Source organism: Drosophila montana, unplaced genomic scaffold (genome assembly GCF_035044405.1).
Source record: "Drosophila montana isolate Dmon_TW-CO22-7 unplaced genomic scaffold, ASM3504440v1 contig_1455_1, whole genome shotgun sequence".
Taxonomy (NCBI): Eukaryota; Metazoa; Arthropoda; class Insecta; order Diptera; family Drosophilidae; genus Drosophila; species Drosophila montana.
Window position 1 is genome coordinate 1,252,983 of NW_026996406.1, and position 23,141 is coordinate 1,276,123.

The 23,141-nt window shown below is 38.5% G+C and overlaps 1 protein-coding gene and 1 long non-coding RNA gene across 2 annotated transcripts; one reads left to right on the forward strand and one right to left on the reverse strand.

Annotated features, from left to right (window-relative positions):
- Positions 1-539: 539 nt before the first annotated feature.
- On the reverse strand, positions 540-1,498 carry LOC135431366 (uncharacterized). Its single transcript, XR_010436782.1, has 2 exons — positions 917-1,498; positions 540-859 (listed from the first exon to the last, which is right to left on the reverse strand). It is a non-coding gene; the product is annotated as an uncharacterized LOC135431366 (long non-coding RNA).
- A 7,503-nt stretch (positions 1,499-9,001) lies between these two features.
- LOC135430968 (palmitoyltransferase ZDHHC6) lies at positions 9,002-10,521 on the forward strand. The gene has a single exon (XM_064685825.1). The coding sequence runs from the start codon at positions 9,102-9,104 to the stop codon at positions 10,362-10,364; it is 1,263 nt and encodes a 420-aa protein (XP_064541895.1). The 5' UTR covers positions 9,002-9,101; the 3' UTR covers positions 10,365-10,521.
- The last annotated feature ends 12,620 nt before the right edge of the window (positions 10,522-23,141 follow it).

The following is a 23,141-nucleotide window of genomic DNA, read 5'->3' on the forward strand; positions in this document are numbered from 1 at the left end:
AGGGAGTCAAAGCGAGAAGCTCTTGATAGAGGAACTAAAGAAGAGAGAAAGAGAGCCAAATCCCGGGATGATAGAACTGAGTCCGAAAGATGGATATAGAGAGAGTGCGAGAGTGGGAGTAGGGAGAAGAAAAGAGCGATTAAGCGACAAAGAGAGGAAGCAAGAAATTCAAGAGAAATACATTTTTATTATATTAGAATTATATTATATTAGATTCTTGAGAATCGCATAGAAGAGCAACGTTTATATGCATAAGAAGACTTTAAGTCAAATATATGTTAGAAGTCGAGCATACTTCAATTTTTGAGAATCGCAAAGAAAGGCCATATACACATTCATAAGAAGAACTTAAAAATGCGCTGCTAAGATTTGTCACAAATGCTTCAATGCTTGAGAATCGCATAGAAGGGACAATCGCATAGAGGACCCACTCTTGTGTGCGTAAGAAAAAGGACCAAAGTTTTTAAGGCAAAAAACATCGTTACTTGATTAAACGAAATATTTTCTTGCTGTAATTTAAACAAAGTTCAACTAATGTAAAATCTTTAAAGTTCCACTTATTGATTAATGATAATCGCTTTGAAGAGCTTGCCATTTCATCTTTTATAACTGTCACTTCCAAAGTACTTGTACACAAATAATTCCATTTATTTTTTGCTATTTTCAGTTAAATCTCTTTTCGCTAAATTACTGAAAAGTCTATTAGATTGTTTGCAATCAACTTTGTCATGTTATTGGGAAAATATATCAGCGTGACCTTCCATCTCCCGCTCGACCTTCCCCAAAGCCATCCTCTCGGTTCCTTTATTCTGTTTTAAGTTCGTTCCTTTTTTTGTTATTTTTGTTTTATTGATGTGGACTGTTGGCATAATAAAACTTTTGAGACCACATAAATTGCGCAGCATTTTTTATTTACTTAGCATCGTTTATCAGTCAGGCAGTTGGAGAATGTTTCGCTTTGCACATGCTTAAATGCGGGCACTTGGAAAAGTTTATTTATTAGTTAGACTTTTGAAAATATAGTAGTATATATTTATATAGCCTTAAGCTTTAATATTTATATCCGGTTCCGCCTCGGCGTTTACGCAATTGTTGCCATTGCTTTCCCTTTTCCGTTTCTGCCCGAGGGAGGGTGGGGGGGGGGGGGGGAGGGAGACTTCCTCATTACTTCACTTGTGGCGTACGTAATTCAAGTGGCCCCAGATGGGCGCTTCGAGTGGGTCGGATGCGGGCCAGGACTTGGCTGAGTGTGAGCTGTGAATTGTGAATGCCTCAGTTTTGTCGCGCTATGTGTGTGTGTGTGTGCTTTTGCATAGCTGCATTCTTTTCACACTGTCCATCGTGTTGCGAGCTAAGATTTATGCGCCAGTTGCTGCTTCAGCTGTAATTTACAGCAGACGCTCGGCAAATTTATGTGCGCTGGCGCCTCCTAACACTTCAACAATTAAATATACTCAAATAAAATAAATATACACATTTATCGCAAGGACAATCGAAATCAATTTCACTACAATGCCAACTCGATGCAGATAAATCGTTTCACATTGGCGTTTTATAATAGAACCTTACGATAATAAATAGGCATCTACAGATGAGCCATAAGCGAGGCATAGAGCGGCGCGCGGCAACCAACTCACGTACCTCTTGATGCATATCTGGAGCTGGAATTACAGATTAATGTCGGTTGTTGTGCCTGGCAGCGACTCGCAACTGCAGCAAATCCAGGGACTCAGCAGTTGTGGCAACTTAGGAACAACTCAACTTTAGCTATTCTACACTTGCAGCAGCTAGAAACAAATACTCTAACTGGCAGTTGGTTGATTCACTGTGAGATATGGTAGGGGAAAGTTTTCTGCAGCAGCTCTTTAAAAAATCTAAAATCTTTTTTTCGCGCGAACCCTCATGCTGTGTGCTGCATCCCAACTCGACACGAGTGGCGAAGTATATAATCTAATACAAACTAAGAGTATAGACTAAGACTGTCTACTTGCCAAATAGCTAAGAGGAGGAGACTTTTTACGATGAAGAGAAGACTCTGAGCCGATTACTCTGTACTGCTTGTTGTAATAAGCTCAGAGGACTCGGAACACTTCATGCAAGTCAAAGTTGTACGATAACTTGTTAATTAGGTGGGAGCAGATAAGTTTAACTGACTAGTCAATCCAGAAGCGTCGATTTAGCCCGTAATTAACTTATAAATATATATTATACCAAGCTTAGTTATACGATTAATTAAGGAAGGAAGTTTAATCATCAAAAGTCTACTGTAGTATGTAGAATACGAGTTTAATTCCCGAACGGCAACAAGAAGAACCACAAGAGCAACAAGAATTGTTTCTGTAGCTATTTAATTCTATCTTGGAGAATGGAATATTCCGACGTCCAGACACATGCGGCATACTTAAGAATAGACCGTACCAAATATATAATACGTCATAGAGTCAACCATTTTACTGGAAATAACTACAGACCGAACACTCAAGAGTTTTATAGCATACTTTTATGGGCATCTCTTATTATACTAATTAATCCCATTCATTGAAAAAGTATAAACATCTATATATTTATATATATATATTCAAGGGACTTTCATTTTCGGCACCTCGAACATAATTTAAACTTGAGCTTAACTATCAAACTATAAAAGACTTGTGTTTTAATTCCAGCTCGGAACAAGGGCTTACATACTAGATAAGAAATATATAGAATAGTGTATACTGCGCAGATAGAGTATTGTGTGGTCTGCTATCAAATTTTTTTCCTTAGTATGCAGGTCTAGTTAAGATAACATATATAGAATAGTCCATTTGATAGAGTATTGTGTGTAGTTTACTTAACTATATGTGTAAGAAATATATGTTAAAAAATATTTTACATACATATACATATATCACATTATAGAAGGGAGAGCATTGTGTGGACTGATATCAATATATTTATTCGTTATTCCAGGGTATTTTAGCCAACTTATACAGCACATTCCATTAGATAGAGTATCATGTGGTCTGCTTAAAAAATACTCTTGTTTTCTTCGAAATTGAGCTCTTGAGTTCAACTTCAAAATCGACATTTGCACTAGTTGCTACGCCCGCCTGCGCCCCCTCTGCACACATAGACACGGGGCAGTGGGTTGAAAGTGGGCGTGGTCGAGAGACTAGCTTCATTTTTTGCTCCATTTGTGTTATGCTTTTTAGATATTCATATTTTGCCATTGATGATATTTTCACTACTTGCGTATGCATAACACGAACGTTACCCACACTCAGGCACACACACACACACACACGAATACAAATAGAGTATAGCTGTACGTAGTGCCTGGCTGTACCTTTTGGCGTATTAACTCTACCAGGCACACAGCCTGCCATCAAATGGGTGCGTATGTCTGTGTCTGTGTGTGCCTGTGTGTGTGCGTGTTAAATTTGCATATTTTTTGACTTAACACATCCTTCAAAAAATTGCGAAACGCGTTTGCGATAGCTTTGGCATTTCCTTGACGTCTTTCCGTTTTCCGCTTTTGCTCTCTACATATTTTTGCTGTCTATTTTTTTAAGCTTTCATCTCTTTCCCTTTCTCTTGTTTTTTTGTTATACCCTAAACCCGTTGAATATGTGTAAAAGGGGTATAAAAGTTGTTGCAACTGGCGAAGTGAGGCACCATAAAGTATATATATACTTGATCGGAACGACGAGCTGATCTATGAGCTATTGTTGTGCTTCTGGCGTTCATTTTGATTAACTATAAAAGCTGGAAACTGTAACTGAAATTTGATATACATATTATAGTAGGATGTCATTGGCTTGCATTCACAGAAGTACAGCAGGTCCCAGATTATGTTATGCATTAGTGTTAAGATGAGTCATCCTGTGACTAGATTTGATCAAGTAAAGAACAGAACGAATAGTAAAGACATACCCATACTTACTTAAATTAATTCATATACAAATAAATTTAACCATTCTCTCAAAATATTCTAGCACATAATACACCAAATGATTTAATAATTTTTATTATTATTTTATTTATTTTCGATTATTTTTATCTATTTTCCTCTATGTGCGCCTATATATCTAAAATTTTAAAAGCTAGAGACTTGGTATTTGAAAAATGTAGTACCCTTAAACATACGCAGAATGGGGTTTATTATTATTATTTTAACGATATTCCTTCCATTTTGATAATATCGATTGGTTTCTTAAACCCAACTCGAAAATGGTTAGCTCTTAACACGCCAAACCTGGTTCTCTCCTAGGCTCTCATATGTTAAATATATGTTAAGAATATTTCAGTGTATTCTTGTATGGTGGACATTTCGAATGCTTGTCGCAGCGCTGGTTACAGGGTATCTTTCAGTCGAGCACTGCCGACTAAAGCACTCATTCCACATGCTCTGCTTCTCTGCCTTTTTTGTTCAATACTTTAAAGCGCGCCCTTTGAAAACATTTCCCCATATTTGCTGTCGCACTCTCTCTCTCTCTCCCCTTTCTTTCTGTACGCATTTCTCTCTGTCTCTCTCCCACCCTCTCTCGGTCTCTTTTTTGCCGCGGTCAAATTGAATTGTTTGCATTTTCCACTGCTTATATTCACAATCGCATGCAAATTGGTTCACAGTTAAATTTAATGGATTAAACTGCCTTTTTAAATTTGCAGTTAGTCGCCGCTGCTGCTGCATTGGCTTCCGCTGCCGCTGCTGCTGCCGCTGCTGCTGCGACGTCGACTGCGGCCTGCTGGAGGCCTCGCCTTGGCGCTGCTCTTCAAGACAAGTGGCGCTAATCCTTGACTTTGCTGCTAATGCACGTCGTATGTCAAACACCAAAAACGTTTACAGCCCGCTTTCTGGCATCTGCCCCTATACCACGCCCCTGCCTGCCCCCCCCCCCAACCACCCACCGTTCCCCTCACACAAGCAACGCAATTTATATGCCTTGCGCTGCTGCTTGTTTGCTTTGGCAACGTCTTTGGCTGTCTCAGTCTCAGTCGCAGCCGCTGCCGCAGCCGCTGCTTGCCTCCGTCGCCGTCTCAGGCCCCGTCGCCGCTTTGTATGCTATGCATTTTTCTGCACTCTTGACTCGTAAGCGTGCACTTGGCCAGTCGGATGCCCTTCGCAGCTCCGCCCTGCCCGCCTATAGAGCTGCCCTTACAGCTGCGGCGTCAGCAGAAGCTCGTTTTCTGTGCGTTGTTTGTCTTAAGGGATATGTGCACCAGAGCTGTCTATGTGTGTGTGTGTGTGTGCTAGACTGTGTGAGCTTGTGTGTACTTGTGCGTGTTTGCCAGCACTCTGCCGCAGGCATTTTGATAAGAAAAACAAACAGCGCGCTTTAGTCACACAAGAGAACTGCTGCTTAGCTGAGGCACATACAAGCTTAAGTGTCATTTATGCGTTTTAATGTTGGGAATTTAATTTTCAAATTAACTTAAGAAGTTTTCCGTGGTTTTTTACTGAAGCTGTGTGTCCCTTACCCGCCTCCCCCGACCGCCTCCATCCAAAATCAAGAGTTGCTTTTGAAAAAATCTGCTCATTGAAATGCGCCAAATAAAAACTCAAGAGCCAACCACTTGAAATATTTAAGAAAAACAGAAATTGACATTAATATAAGTAGCTGAATTTTAGTTTATAAATGACAAGATGTTCAAAGAAGGTCACGAATGCATTTAAGTCGCTTAATTTGGATTTTAGGCATAGTTTTAATGTTACAGGAATTAAATCTTTCTTTTAGTTAGAATTATTTTCAGAGCCTTGGTTTTTGTATGAAATAAGATTATGAACGATGCAAAAGTTAAGAATTTAAGTACAGAAAACTCATTTAAGCTTAACAAAAAGATTATGAACGCTTGTTTCCATTGAAGAAAGATATAAATCTAAGTACAAAAAACTCCTAAATAAAATTTTGTGTTACGAAAACGTTGTTATACAGAATAAATAGGAAATTTGGTTTGAAGCTGATCGGATTGAGGTCATGTGGTCCTTATATTGTTGAAATGCTCTTGCCGCTGGTAAATAGATTCTGCTCGCTCGGATTCATGTTTTCCGTGCAATTCTCAACAGGTTAAAACTTCGTACAGGAGACAAGCTATTTGTTATTCTAGAGTCGATAGCAGAGTAAGCAAATAATAGAATCGGGAGGTTCTAAAATCTGTACAAACAAATTGTTTGTCTTAAGGTGTTTATGTATACCTTGCTGTTGGTTGGTTAATATTATAAACTTTCCAAACAAAAGATTTTGGATTCTAAAAAAGAACTGAGACTCAACTTGTTTTCGAAATAAAAAGAAAGTTTAAGAGCATTAATTTCCATTTCCATAGAATCATAATTCAAAGATTTTGTAATGCAAGAAATTGCATATCTGAATAAAAAAGGTTTTAGATCAATGGATAAATAAATTAAATAATATTTATTAAATATAAATTAAATATATATTATTCAGCTTAAGCCATGTCAGCTGCTTTTGGTTTGTTTTGTTTTCGGCCACGCCCACTGTATCAATTTGCAATTATGTTTGAATCAATTGTATATGAATGTAAACCGAATAGATTGCTTTGTTAGCCATATAGAGAGCAAGATACAGATCGTCGCTCGCACACTCAAGTGCGATTTTAAATTCCAATTGTGTGTTGGTTGTATGCAGGCAAGTTTATTTATGCCCATTACCCACTTGCCTGTGTCCAGTGTACGGTGTCCCTTGTCTAGTGACTGCTACGATGCCATTGCCACTTTCGCTTGTTAGGCTCAAATGTTGCACATAAATAAATGACAGAGCTTGTTAGGTGGCATGTGTGTGTGTCTGTGTGTGTGTGGGGCAACTGGCAACAAGAGTGCAGGCTAACAAGGAGTCACAAGTCACACAAATCCCCACAGCACAGCCAAAGAGACAGAGACTCATTAAATGGCGCACATGTGTCTGCATGTGTGTGTGTGTGTGTGTGTGTGTGTGTGTGTGTGTGTGTGTGTGTGTGTGTGTGTGTGTGTGTGTGTGTGTGTGTGTGTGTGTGTGTGTGTGTGTGTGTGTGTGTGTGTGTGTGTGTGTGTGTGTGTGTGTGTGTGTGTGTGTGTGTGTGTGTGTGTGTGTGTGTGTGTGTGTGTCAGTATGTGTGTGTGTGTGTGTGTGTATCCAACAACTTGCAAAAGCTGTGCATTCAGGCAGCAAAGGGCTGGGATACCTGCACAAGCAGCTAACTGCAATTGTCTTAAATTACATTTATTTCTTGCTTAAATTGTGCAGAGAAATTTAATTTAATTGAAATTTATATATCGCAAGTAATTAATTTAATTAAACCCCTGCCCCAACCCGCCGAGCTACTCAAAAAAAAAAAGGCTCTCAGCTTAGCTTTAATTTTTCATTGAACTCGAGTTATATTCGTGTGTGTTCATCGTTTAATAGCATTAGTGAATGTTTTGAAACGCAAATAGAATTTTTGCCATAAATGTTGCTCCATAAATAATACAAAATTCCGCAGCCAGACAAAATGCATACAGATTTATGGCATGTATTCAAATTCAATTGAAGTTTGGTGTCTCTTTGTTGCCCGCTGCCCGGGCACAAATATTGCTATTAATTTTTAACAACAGCAACAAATATAATGCCCGAAACCAGACCCTGCGGCGTGTCCTGCTACTATTTGTTTCTTTTTTTTTTGTCAGCATTCAAATATTTCATTTCATTTTGCGGCTTAAGTGAAAATTTATATGCAAGTGCGAGTGCTTCATAAATTTGCATACGATTATTAAAAAAAAATTTACATTAAATTTTAGATGCCGTATTCGTGTAATATTCATAGGTAAAAAAGGTTCAGATATGTATTACTATCAAATAAAAACGTCGAGTGAATAATGTTAATAGTTCAAGTGCTACCGAAAATATTTGTGTATTTTGCGACAATTTCTGCCACGTGCAATTGAGCTAAAGCTGCCAACTTGCGTCTATAGCAATTTTTAATTTAAATTAAAACGAGATAGTTTATATGTGAGAAAAGTGAACCTCGTAAATGCTTTGTTTGATGAAAATATCAAATATTATCAGCTTTATAATAAGATTTGGCTACATACAGCAGAAAGACGGACTAATATAAAGTTTCCAGGCGACGGCTTTAAAACTGAGCTCCTATTAAAACCAACAGAAAAGACATGGCTATACCAACTCGGCTGTGAGTGTAGGATATTTGAGGGTACCAGTGAATTTCGACCAAAAATAATGTTGCCATATTTTGATGTCAAATTGATTAAGAGGCCAAACCATGAACAAAGAGCTAAACCTCGTGAAAATCGGATGAGATTTGACTAAGTTATGGGGCTGGGAAATTTGACCTATGTCTACATAGGATATTTGAGGGTACCATTTTCACATGAATTTCGACCAAAAATAATGCTGCTAGATTTTGATGTCAAATTGATCTAGAGGCCAAACCATGAAGTAAGACGCAAACCTCGTGAAAATCGGATGAGATTTGACCAAGTTATGGGGCTGGGAAATTTGACCTATGTCTATATAGGATATTTGAGGGTAACATTTTCACATGAATTTCGACCAAGATTAATGTTTCCAGATTTTGATGCAGAATTGATCTAGAGGCCAAACCATGAACAAAGAGCTAAATCTCGTGAAAATCGGATGAGATTTGACCAAGTTATGGGGCTGGGAAATTTGACCTATGTCTATATAGGATATTTGAGGGTAACATTTTGACATGAATTTCGACCAAAAATAATGTTGCCAGATTTTGATGCCAAATTGAACTAGAGGCCAAACCATGAACAAAGAGCAAAACCTTGTGAAAATCGGATAAAATTTGACCAAGTTATGGGGTTAGGAAATTTTGACCCTGTCCTTGCCCGTGGCACGTACTAAATCAATTCTCTCAAAGATTTTTGAAAATGAGAAAGCTGTGCGCTGATTACTTATCCGTCAGTCAGTCAGTCAGGACAAACATATTTATATATAGAGATATATCTTTCTACCGATTTTGGAGTATGTATATCTGGAGATGTTTGTCAGCAAACATAGAATCGTGCACTTCAAATGAATATTCAACTAGTACTATTTAAATTTTTTTAACTTATAAAATATATACTAAAAATTAAGGAGAAATCTATCCATTAGTCGAATATGGCGATGACGGATGATCCGAACGAACTGAGTCTTTTCGTGCACTGGGGTCCGATCACAGCTCTGATCGTGACCCTGACCGTGACGCTGACGACCTGGAAATGGTGGCCACCGGAAGCGAACTTTTCGACCAGTGCGCACTTTGCGCTATTCGTGCTGCTGAATCTGTTGGCTGTGTACAATTACGTGCTGGCCGTGATGACGGGTCCGGGTCTATTGCCGCGCCGCTGGCAGCCGGTGCACTACCGGGAGACGAAGTTTCTGCAATATTGCCAGAAGTGCGAGGGTTATAAGGCGCCGCGTACGCATCATTGTCGTCGCTGCGATCGCTGCGTGAAGAAAATGGATCATCATTGCCCCTGGATCAATCGCTGTGTGGGCTGGGCCAATCAGGCCTATTTCGTGTACTTTTTGTTCTTTTATGCTCTGAGTAATCTTCATGCCGCTGTCGTACTCACCTGTGGTGGGATTCGCTTCTTCTACAGCAGCTATCATCAGGCTCGGCTCTTTCACAATGGCAGCCTGACGCGTCTGTTGCACTATCATTTCTTCAGTCTGTTCATGTGCATCATGAGCTTCGGTCTGGCCCTGGGCATTGTGCTGTGCATGATCAAGCTGCTCTTCATACAGTTGTCGAGCATTCTCAAGAATATGACAGACATCGAGCATTGGATAGTGCAGAAGGCGAAAACGCGTCGATATATGCACAAACTGAAGCCGTTTGTGTTTCCCTACGACCTCGGCTGGTACGCGAACCTGGGCCAGGTGTTCAACATTGAGTCGCAGCTGCGCAGCCGGGGCATTGACTGGCCGTTGCGCAAGGGCTGCGATCAGTATGCGCTCACCTGCGAGCAGCTCGCCCAGAAGGCCGACAAGCGCAATCGGACGCGCACTTACAAATGCCTTACGGCGGCGACTGGGCACTGGCTGCCGATCTGGTCGCAGGGTCTGATGGTCACCCTGGGCGCACCCTGCACAGACGATCCGCGCATTCGTCTGCAGCCGGACGATCTTATACGAGTGACACGAGTACGCGACTATTGGCTCTTTGGCGAGCGAGTCGTTGACAAGGATCAGGGCGGCCAGGATGAGCGCAAGGGTCCCATTCGCGGCTGGTTTCCCAGTCGCTGCGCCGTGGACATCACGCACGACCAGGCCTCGAATGGCAGCGGGGACCACGCCGCGGCCAATGTGCCAAATACTAAAGAAACTAAACGTCGTGTTGGCAAGCAGGGAAAGTTTGGCAAGAGAAACCAAGATTAGTTGTAACTGATCAGACTTTTAAACTAGCTTACAAAATTGAAGCATTGTCCTTTTTTACACAAGCGGATAGCCTCTGTTTTGTGGAATACATAGTTGCTCTTCGGTTATGAATATTTGGTTTCATTATAAAAATTATATTCTCATTGATAACTCTCGAGATACATATTTTCTCTGTTATCCGTTTAAGCACTAGAGCTTCTGTTAAGTAACAGAAGGAATGTTAACCTCCTGTTATCATGGTATATTGGGCAAGTGAGAGTTGTGTAGCACCTTCGGAAGTGAAGATTAGTCCGATTAAAATAATTCTATTAATCAAAAAATATTAATTAAACACAAAATGTACCCAGTTAATTAACAGAAAGCTGAGTTGCGTTAAGTTGAGAGCTGTTGCAGAGTATCTATCTTTTCATCTTGGTTTGGAATCTCAAGCTAGCAACAATATGATAATAATAATTATATTAAATGTTTCGAAGAAATCTTTGTGTAAGCTCATTGCTCGCAGGCTCGAGAAAATTGTTATAGAAAAGTCGTTAATGGGTTAGGTTAACTTTATTTGAAAGGTTCCTGAATATAGGGGACCTTACAGGTAATAGATCAGTACTGAAAGGCCGCATTTTAAGAGTCTGCATGAATATGTTTACTCCATCCGCAAACTAAGTAAAAACCCGCTTGGAAACCCAAAACGCCACAGTCTGCTTTTGGTCAAAGGGAAACGATCTTTCCTGTTTTTTAGAGATGTGCACCGCTTTCTTATGAATACCAAAACTGTCGTCAATTGTGATGTGTGAGTTTTGATAGCCTTATAGAGGCTAGATGGAAACATCTCAGACTCCATAAAGTATACATATTCTAGATCAGCATTAACTAATGTCCTTCTGTCTGTTTCTATACTAACTAATCTCTTAGTTTTAATGCTATCTTTTTGAAACATTCTATTCTGTCTCTCTGTTGTAGTCTGTGCGTATGTCGTAATTGGTCGGTTTGCCCCGGATCATAAAGATATCTGTTGCCATAAGAAGCTCTTGAAGGTTGTCAGAGGTTTTCTTTTACAGTTCAAGTACATTTTGAAACACCCATAGTTAAATCAGATTTGTAGAAAATCAATCCAAGTCTTTTAACTTTACTCCAAAAGGATGCTTAGGTTCTATAACTAACATTTAAGAATGTTATAAAAACTCAGTTTTGATGGGGAAAAAAAAACAGAACGTATCTTTAAGCTGCGTAACACATCAATGGATGTGTCTGCATTTTCCATTCACTTTTTTTTTTCCAATTTGCTAGGCAAATGTGTCGAAGTAATTTGCAATGCCTCATTGTTTTTTCTTTCTTTCTATTTTTTTCTGCCATTTCTAACACTCACAGGAAACAGGAACTAGCGCGGCTCACAAACGTGTCGTAGTGGATATTTCGAACAAATGAAAAGCAAATCCTGCCCCCTTTTCTTCGCCCATTCCTGAATAAGGCCTTGAAAACTCAAACTCGCAATTGCAATGCATTGAAATTGAAATGTATGACCTGCAAAAGTTGTACAGCAGCGCGGATTTGCTATTGTAGCTGATGTACCTACCTATTTTAAACAAGGCCATGTAAATCAATAGCTTTTCCCATTCAAATGGAACTCGCTCTCTCTCTCTCTCTCTCTCTCTCTCTCTCTCTCTCTCTGTTTGTGTATGTGTGTGTGTTGTTGGCGAAACACGCACAATGGCCAACTAATGTTGGCTATCTCTGCATTTTATGGCATCCAACAATGTTGTCTAAATGATCGATTGTGTTTATTTAATGATGATCCAATGCTATCACTGACAGCTTTAATTGCGAACTGATGCAAACTGATGCGAAGGCCGAGCTCGATGCAGTTACTCTTTTAATAGGTTCTTGGATTTGTGTGAATAATGAATATTCAATATTCACAAACAAAAGCAGCCTGAATGCCTAGGTTGCATTGTCTACATTTTGCACGTAATCTTATACCCTGTATAAAAAGGGGATAGTTTTAGGCAAGAGCTTTTCGACATAGTTTAATGCGCATAGGTTGGGAATTATAAGAGCTCTGTATTCTAAACTTGGTGTGTAGGTTCTCGAGAATTGTAAGGCTTTATATGCTAAACTTAGTATGTAGATTATCGAGATATCGAGAATTTTAAGAGCTCCGTTTACTAAACTCGAGTACCCGAGAATTTTAAGAGCTCCATGTATGTAGGCTAAATTAGTATGTAGGCTATCGAAAACTCAAGAATTATACTAAATTGGTAAGGTAGCATATATAGTATGTCTAGACTTAGTCTTTTACCTCCCCCTCAGTCCTCTCGAAATTGGAAAGAACACATTATTAATTTGAGAGCCTTGCGCCCTGGTACTTACACGCTCTTGTGTGCCACATCAAGAGTGCATATCATAATATAAGGTATGGGTCTAAGAGAAGAAAGAAAGAAGCTTGAATGATTGTAGAATTAACTCGACACTGGACCCTAAGTTAAATCCTAGTCGGACATACCCGACTTGTGCGCTCTTTCTGCCTCTTGTAATGTTTATATTGTCATTGATAAATATATAAAGCTAATATACAGCTTCTCTTCTTTTCAGCATATTTTTTAACTACGCTAAAGTTTATTATCCTAAAGGTTGGACAAGTCGGTAAGTCCATGTTTCATAAAATATAATGCATTCTAATATATTATTTATAAATTAAGTAAATTTTCTACTGAATTAATTACGATATCAGCACCTTAAAGCTTGATTGTTATCTGACTTATTGACATTGAGCACCATATATTTTGTAATTATTTTGAGTTCATGCCGCATTTTGTTGCAAGCCACACGCTGGGGAAATTAAACAAACATCTTACGAAAAATAAATGCAGACGGATTTGCCGTTTCAAGTGTCCTTGCTGCAATTTAAGTCCATCGGCAATTGTCCATTGTCCTTTGCGTGTTTAGTTCGAAAATAAGATAAATATAATTTGAATTTGTGTGTAAATTGTTGCTAGTTTGCCGCTGGGAAATCACGTTGGCGTTGTCATGAGTTAATAGACGCTGGGATTTGTTTGGCTGGGCGTCTGTTATGGGCATGAGAGTTCACAATAGTTGAAGTGGGCTGTTTTATGACAGGCAATAATAAATCAATGCATGTTAAAACTGTTATCTATATATACTTTATAAAGGAGTTTGTGCTGATTGCCATTTAGGAAGCTGAAATATTTGCTGATGCTGCCTTTTGGGTCGAAGGTGAGCAGCAATACTTAGATTTGGCGAATGCGTCCAAGGATAAAGGCTTGCAAACGTGATATCAGAAGGCTTATAGCCTGATTCCACAATACTCAACGTATGTGGTTTTTTATGGGAAAACGCGCAGGCAACATAGTTCACATGCGCATAAAATGTAAGAAATGTTGATAGTTCAATTAGGATTTTAGATGTCGAACTAGCAAGCGAGAAGTCGCTGGTTCAAATCGAGCCTTAATTTTGATAAATGTTTATTTAGTTTGTTGTTATTCACAACGAAATAACATTAATAATATATTATAAAAGGGCGATAGGAAATAATATAAATGGCAGGAAGGCTTTGCTTAAAGTCTATCGTTCGGTGAATAATATCATAATATATTGGAATAAAGGTAGTAAATAGCATGACGAGTGCTTGTGACATTGCCTTTCTCTACATCATAAAATTAGTTTCTTATGTAAATATGTATATCGCCCAGGTATAGTTCTTTTCATTAGACCAGGCGACACTCTTACTCAGCTGTTGGTCAAAACTGAAAGTCACATCACGATAAAAGATGAGAAAAGCGATAACTACCGCAACTCACATTGTATCTTAAGCATCAAGTTAAACTTAGATTAGCTAAAGCGCATTAAGAATATTAAAATATCTTTTGCGAACTGTCCGACAGCTCTTAAAGGCTCAGCGAATGCAATTGTGCTGCGGTTTTTCGGTGTTTTTGCTTTCATTTTGTTTAGTTTACAAGAGACAGGAAACGAAATAAATTTAACATAAGCATTTGCCACAAAACAGCAAAAGGAAAAACTGGAACACAAGCCTTAATGACTTTTGTCGTTGCAAAATAATTGTGCGTGAATTTTATGCTGCGAAATTTGTTGCCAAGTTTTGTGGCCAGAGAGCCACAGCCAAAGCCAAAGCCAAAACGCAGAGCCGTGGCCCAAACTGAAGCTGGTGCCGGAGGCAGTTCGCTTTCAATGTCCTGCTGACATTTAATTTCACGCACTGCCGTCTATTTTGTGCCTTGGCAACACTTTTTGACTTTTATGCGACAGACGCGTCGGTTCGTGCGTTTCCCCCTCTTTACACATTTTATTATTTTTTCATTTTTTTTTTTTGTCCAACTTTGTTTTTGGCACTTGGCGCATTTTAGTGTCTCTCCTTGCCAATGCATTGCTGTGCCAGTTCTGACTGTTGTCGTCCCATTCGTAATGCGATACTTTCATTTTCCGATGCCGGCCGCCAGGCGCAGGCTTTGTGTGCTTTAAGCACATCGCTTTGTCTCCTATCGCAATTATGCAGTACGTTAAGCGGCGACAGCATTTATCTACAACAATGATACTCAGGTATCATTTACAGGCTCACAAAACAAAGGTAATTATTGCGTCATTAGAGCGGGAGCTGCCGGAACTCCCTACGCTCACAACAGTTGAGTGCATGAAAGCAATCAAACACCAGGTAGAGTGCGCTAGCCGGGAGTATACGACTAGCACATGCCCTGTCAGGTCGATCATCTTTCTACATGCGCCTAGAAAAAGCAGCCTTGATGTGTCTTCCTTTGGCCGTACACTGTGCGAATTGCCTTCGGTGTGATTAGTCCAATCCATTTGAAATTTTTAGGCCATAATCTTTTCATACAAAAAGGTGCAAGTACCAAAGCTCAGGAATAATTTCTTCGATTTAGGTAGAACGCGGATAAAAACGAAGTATACTCTGGATCTGTGTATACTCTACGAGAGTCTATCTATAAACAAGGCTTCCATAGGCTCTTATAAACAGAAAAATATTCTCACCAGCAAAATTTCGATATCGATTTTAATCTATTTCATAAAAAAGGGATCAGTTATTGTTCATTTGAAGCAAAGTTCGATCTGTACAGGAAGAGCTACCTTAAAGATTGGTTCAAACAATCAACCACATTACTTTGACCATTTTCAATAGGTACAGGGTATAAAAAACCCCCTCTAGTTGTAGTCTTCTCTATGGAAACCATTTATCTAGCACTCCCATAAACTCTCATGACCATCAACTTTAAAGCTTTAAACGAACAAATGTCACAGGGGAATGTATTCGCTCTGCTTTTTATGCTCTTCTTTTCTTCATTATTTTTTAGCGACTTTGTTTATTTTAATTCTTACTTAAATCAAACAAAGTATAACTAAATGTAATCTGCAGCTGGTCTCTTGTTCACAAAATGTTTACTCCCAGGAACTAAGGTCTAATATGTACACAGTGCAGATGGAAGCGAAAATAAAGTTAAGGAAAGGTAAGCCGAGCGCAGCTATAAGTGGAAATACTAAAAAAAACTAAAGATGGAATTGATTATAAGGAGTAAATATCGAAGAAAGTGTTGGGCGAAAATAGAATTCGATAGGGGGTGAGAAATGCGAAGGCATAAAGTTAATCTTTCGGGATGCTTTTGCCTTTCTGTAAGAGAATAGAATATATTGAGTATATACAAATATTGTTGTCTGGCAGCATAACCTAGCTCTTATAACTTTTTTAATAAATCTTAGATTTATTTGTGGTTTATTATGAGATTAGCAATTCATCATCGACTCCATTCAGTTGACTACAAAATATTATTTTTCCTTTCCAACTACTCTAAAAATTGACTCTACATATGTTTTTCCTAAATATTCTTCAAATAACTATGCTCACTCGTAAGAATTCCAATAAGCATTACTGGGTATTCTTTTTTCTTTGTGTCTCCTCTTTCTCGTGTCACATCTTGTTTCCTTAGCTTTTTGTTTATATTTCGCGGTTTCGTGTCGTACGCCATACGACTGCGCCCCTCGGTCGGTTGGGCGGGAGGTGTGATGCAGCTTTTCGCATCGAGATTCGCGCGCAAAAAGCAACTCAGTCAAAATATTAAATTAAGAGTTGCAATAGAGTAGAGCATAGTACAAAAGAGATTTGATGAGATGAGAAGTGTAACCGGCATTCAGATAGTTGAACAATAGAGATACGGGTTAGCTTAACAGGCTAGTATATGAATCTAGTTTTGTCTTACCAAAAATTTAAATAACAAAATCATGCAGAGATTAAATAAATTACTGCTGAGTTCGAACCGGTGACCTGTCGCTTGTTAGTTCAACGCGCAGATACGATGACATAACGTTCGCACAGGATTGTTATAAGGCAGCTTTTTTCTTGGTGTCTTTCACAGAAACTTTCATCACCGTTTTTCCCACTTAAAGTTCGAATTTTCCCAAACGCAATCTTAACTCTCACTTTCGATATAACTTCAACTTTCTATCTCCTACGTTTGTCAGTCAGGAATTGTCCTCTTTTATGTATATAGAAATATTCTACTTCTTTTGTTATTTTATGCCTCAACTAAGAGAACGCACAGTTCTAGGACAAACCGTAAAAGCTTCATTGAAACTCTTTTTTTTTTTTGAGTTACGCGACATTTTCAATGTCAGCCGTTTCAGAGTTCTTTTTAATGCGTTCGCGTTTTGACATGCGCTATAAATTATCGAAATTGAAATTGATATTGAGCTCCGTTTCGCTCGCTCGCACCCGCATTCAATCAATTCAAATGCCCAAAGTCGAACAAAGTGTGGACGATTTTCGCTTTCCCCTCGATTTTTTCTCCCTTTTTTTTGTGTGTTATTAATCTGTGCCCTCGAGCGTCCCACACCACAAGGCCAGAGTCAAATCAGAAGCCGAAACGGCATCAGAATCAGCTCGAAATGCCGCTTGGAGCGTCGCACAATTCCGCATGGATTAGCACACCGACAAAAAAAGTAGAGAGAAGTGGAAGATGTGACTATTGAATGGACGTTCTGCATCATTGGAGGACCTGAGCTGCAGCATTGATTAGAGCCTGCAGCGCGGGAGAGAGTCCTTTCATTTGGGGCGAAACATTTTTTCTTACGCTTTCGCTTGTTTTCATCTTTGAGACAAGTTCTATTGAGTGTTTATTTATGACGCTGGCCAAGAGGCAAAGTAATTTTTCATTATTTAAAATAAAGTGAATTGCAGTTGGTTGTGCTCTGGCAGCTTCTCCTTTTCATTTATTCTTCATAAATAATTTATTAATTACAAAAGTTTCGCTTCACTCTGGGCGGCGCATGCAAATGCTGCCCAGACTCGGACCCGTTTTGTCCTCTAGTTGCGGGCAACAGTTGCAAGTGGAAGAGTTGCCGCTTTGCCAAAAAGCTCTCTGGCCAAATATGTATATACCCCGAAAATGTGTACAGCTTGCAATGTCCTTTTGCGTCTTGGCCTGCAAAAAGTTTTATTAGTTGAAGCTGCCACTCGGACTTGGACTTGGACGTAGAATGGACCGGATCCTACTCTGCTTGGTTAGTTGAATGCCTCGGCATATTTTTCATATTTTAATTGACAAAAGTTTTTGGGTGCAACTGGACTGATGGGTTTGTGCCAAGTTTACGTTATTGCACACGCACACTCTCACACACACACACACACACGCACACGCACATACACTAGCCACAGAAAGGGCATTTCGGTTTATCATCCTTGTTTTGCAACTGGGACTGCTGCCAGCAGCTGTCAAATTTTTACAACTGCCACATCTGTCTAGTGCTACAACTCTATTAAAAATGTGCTTTATTGCAATTTCCATTTGTGTCCGAATATAATTTCAATCTCTATTCGTTTGTATGAACAAGTCTGATATAATTCATATAGAACATTTAACTTGTGCGAACAATTCTCGTTCACAATGTTCGCGTTAAATTGAGTTGCGAAAATTATCGATTTTGCTATAAGAAATATCGATATTTTTTAAGTTTCTCTGTAAAATCTTACTGCGGCTTCTCTCACACCTGTTAAGTGTGTAAAATGGGTAAACTTCTTGAATTATTATATAAAGCTATCAGTGTACATGCCATCAATGGGCATAAGGCTTTTAATATAAAGTGATTTACCTCATTAACTATATTAAAGATAAATATATGAGGCCCAGAACGCAAAATTTAGGCCTAAAGACATCATATTTTATATTCTACACATAAAATTAACCATTATTTTCTAATTTGACGTTTAAGTCGCGCTCAAATATAATAGATAATCGATAAAATAATCAATAACTTTTTTTTAAAATAATGTATAAGATTTTCATGATTATGCCTATTTAAACTCCTAGGCCAGCCCTAGGCTGTTACAGCCTGTAAGACAATCGATAAATATATCGATAATATTTTCAAAACGCTTACCAATTTTTTCAGCTTTCGTATAGATCCACAGTTTTTGTTTGTTTTCCTGATTTCGTATAATTCTGTATACATAATTATGCTTATTAAACGACGTGATAACAATTATCTATATAATCTGTAGATGAATTCGTTTTTATATCGCTGTAAAATTAATTGATAACGATAGCTTTTATTTGAATTAACACTAGGGCTGTCATAGTTTTATCTTATCGATAGATCATTCAGCTGTCGGCTATTTCCCGTCCGTTTCTTTAGCCTTTCAGTCTTTCAGCAAGTTCTCCATGTTGAGTTTATTGTTAATTGACATACAACTTTTGCAATATTTGAAATGTATATACTTCCGAGCTCGACTGCCGCCAGTTGCAGCGTGCGCTGGTCGGGGGCTGGCAGTACATTATTTATGCCGAAACAGTGCCAGACTTGGGCTTTAAGTGCAACACATTTCGGGATGCCGCGAGACTGAATTTGTGAGGCATATGTCAATAAATGTCACAGAGGGCAAACCAGATGCTGCGCCAGTTGCAACACACTCAAATTGTCACAAGAAATTTTCCCGTAAGCTGTTGCATAATGCATTTGTCGCATTTCCAACGAAAATAGATGTACATGGCACGGAGGCAGACTCGTCTGGCAGCTAGTTAACGTCACAGGGTGTCTGTAAATTCTTGACTAATGTCATTTTCATGCCTTTCGTCAGCTATGTCAAATCAAGCTGCGAATCTATATACATATGTGTGTATGCAGATGCTGGAACTTGGGCTTGGATTATTGGCTTAGGCAGTTGTCAGACCATTTACCCCATTTCCACTTAGGTTTGATGTCATTAATGTGTGTTCACTAATGAAATTAACAGTAAATTTAAGCGGCTGCGTTGTGTGTCTAACTCAATTTGTGTCGGGGCAAGGGTTTGCAAGGGACAGGGTACAGGGTATTGCGGGTAGTCGCATGCTTTTAGTGCGTGTGCTGTTAACAAAGGACACTGATTGCTGTTGACAAGACACCTAATGATGTGTACATAAAGTTATCTGAAGCATTGTGTAATGCACTTAGCAACGCACATTACACTACGCCCCAACTCGAAGGACAACCCCGACCTGGAACACACAATCACACACTCACACACATACACACACACGCACACACACACATGTATCGACAGCTGGTGACGTCTTTTGTGTTGCGATATGTTGTGAGGCGCAGCATCCTTTAGCCTATCACTTACATCATTACGCTCTGAAGTAATTAAGGCATTTTACACTTATGTAACCCGATTCCATATTTTAATTGGTTTCAGTTAATAACATGCCGTTTTATAGCACATAGCATAAGGCACTGAAAAAGTATGCCAATTGCCAGAAAGCACTCAAAAAGAATATACCCTGTAGTAAAACCCTTTACAACATTTATGGCATAACTCTTTAAAGAATGTTCAGAGCACCAAAATGCTAACATTAAATGCATATATGTATATGTAGGGCTGGCAACTCTGTCGTCTATAGATATCGATGAGAGCGGCCAATAAAATATAAGAAGTCTGTTAAGTAACAGAAGGGATGTTAACAGGAGTTTGCGATAATAGGGAAAAGATTTGGATTCGAGCTTCTAAAGCGAAGAGTCGTGATCTTGTTGGCTAAAGGAACAGACATTTAATATTGTACCAATAAGTAAGGGAATATCTATGTCTCTAGATTACACTAAGAGAATATGAAGTGCTTTTAATGGCTCCGGAAAATCCATCCCTACATATATCACAAACCGGTTTCAGAAATTATTGAATAAAGTGAAAATTTTAAATTAATTCATGTGTAGGCTGTATTTAGATAACTTAATTGGTTCGTTTATTCACAATCTCATTGGTATTAATTTCACGATATCGATTGTTCGCCGATATCTCGAGAGATCGCACTTTCCAGCTCGTGCCTCGTCTCCCTTGGCTATCGCTAGACTTATCTCAATATTGATTCTTAACATGGGTATTCTTACAAATTACATTGCACTTATTACATACTGCTACATATGTTTTCTTTTTTTTTTGTTTTTTAAATTATATATGAATGAAAGCTTTACCCAAGTTGTTCAAGTCGAGCGTTTCCAGCACCGTAAACTGTTCTCCTGCTGTTGCTGTTGGCGTCTCAGAATCTTATAACTTCTCTTGATGCTCTTCTCTCTCATATTGTCTCGCCTCAGCTATGCAAAGAACTTTCTTCTCTTATACATATTAAAAAATAATATATCTTCTTAATATATACACAAAATTTAAAAAAAATATATACATTTATTCTTAGAATTGTAGTTCATAAAACAAACAAAGTAAGAAAAAAGTATAAATTATAGTTGTACTTAATTCAAAACTGTTTCTTTTATATGATGATAAATTAAAAAAACGTATATAAAATAGAAAATTGTTACTGTATTTGAACCAGCGACCTCTCGCTCCTCTGTATATATGTATATAGATGATGCTAGACAAAAGCAGAAAATGGAAAACAGGCTTAACTTAAAGCTAGACAATTTAATAGGACCATCAATCCAGCTTATGTGCTTGATTACAGGGTAGGCAAATTAACAGCCGGGCTGAGAACCAAAAAAAAAAAATATATATAAATATATACATATATATATATTGTATATATTGTGTATATATCGTATAATGTTTATGGAACCGCAACGTCATGATGCTGCCCTTGGGCTGTATTGTGTTTTAAATTGCGTTGAATTTCGCCATAAAATTGCGGAGCGGCGGTCAAATAACACACATACGCCGTGTAGGTCGCGCTCGTTAAAGAGCATTTAATAGCATAGTCAATATTTATTAAAGACATAATTAATAAATTGTGCTATCGGTTTTTTTTTTTTTTTTTATAATAGGATTAAAGCGCAGCAACTAAAAAGTTAATGCATTTAGCTTGCTGCAACTCTTGTTGCAGCTCTTTTTTTTTCTTGATTTTATTTTTTTTTTTTCACGCTTTGCGCTCAACTTTTCCACACGAACGCGCCAACTTTAATTTCCGGAAAACTTTTGCAACAAAAAAGAGCTAAAAAGAAAAATTGCAGATAAGTGCGCGCGCCCGAGTGTGTGTGTGTGTGTGTGTGAGTGTGTGTGTGCGAGTGTGTGTGTGCATTTGCTGCATAATTAAGTCGCTCAATTTTGATGACATTGAGCAAAATTCAAACTGAATTTTGAATTCTTTCTTACGCCCTCGCATTTAGTTTTGTTTGTCGGAAAACTTAGGCGCTCGCCCCCTCGCCCCTCGCCCCTCTCCTCCCCTCCCACTCACTTGGGGTTTTCCGACTTGATAACAAACTCGTAAGCCTTAACCAGGCTAAAATACGAGCCGCCACCTCCAACTCCAAATAATTGGCTTGTCAGGGCTAATTGCCTTTAGGCTAAATTGGCTTTGGGCTAATTTGTCAGCGCTGATACTTTTGAGTTTGAGCTTGTTTGTCTATTTGCTTATAATTAACCAGAGCCCTATATATGTATGTGTGCTGCCCCCTCCAGCAAGCTCTGATCTATTCCGGAGACATTATTATCATTTGATGTTCCAGCGTGTCGTTTGATGTGTGCCACGGAAAACGTATGTTGCTCTGTTTACCAAAGCTAATTAATGTGCTTTTTTTTATGCTACATTCAAGCTCATTTTTAATGTGCTTGTATGTTAATTAAATATATATTAAATGTAGAACTTGATTATGTAAACATTTTGCGGTTCAAATAAATTTTAAAAAATTCAGTAGATTGTAAAAAATAGTATTTTATATAATCATGGCCACAAAAGCAGGACTAATAAAGGCATGATAAAGCCTACAAAGACAGGATTAAGTCCAAAAGATAACTACGTCAAGCTATCACAGTTAGGCCCATCTCTAGTTCGATTTGCCTGATTAGAATATGTTTGCTGATATATGATATGATATATCTTCACAGTTTATCTAGTTTGTAATAAACAACAGAAAGATAGATGGACTTCCCCTTGTTCTTCTAGTCACAAACATAAGCCTTAAGGCAAACTTGAATGCATTTATTATTTGCGGAGAGAACTATTTTATCCTCTTGGGCCATGACAAAAGCCAAATGAAGAACTAAACACATAATTCGCATAAGTAAGTAGCTTTCTTGGAGAATATGCTAATTCAATTGGCGCACATTTTCAGTTATCATAAGTAACTATTTGAGCCGCAAGACCACAATTACCACTAGAAATATATATATATATTTATATATTTAAGTATTTATTTGCACAACTTAAAAGCCGACCGCAGAAATTTGTTGGCATATCATTAAAGGCTTAAAGGCGCTTCACGTCTGCCTTGTGGCTGAAACACTTGAGCTGTCTGCGGCAAAAACGCAACTGATTGACTGAATGA

Excerpts from the sequence above, each read along its gene's own strand:
- LOC135430968 (XM_064685825.1), top strand. The coding sequence starts at position 9,102 with ATGGCGATGACGGATGATCCGAACGAACTGAGTCTTTTCGTGCACTGG.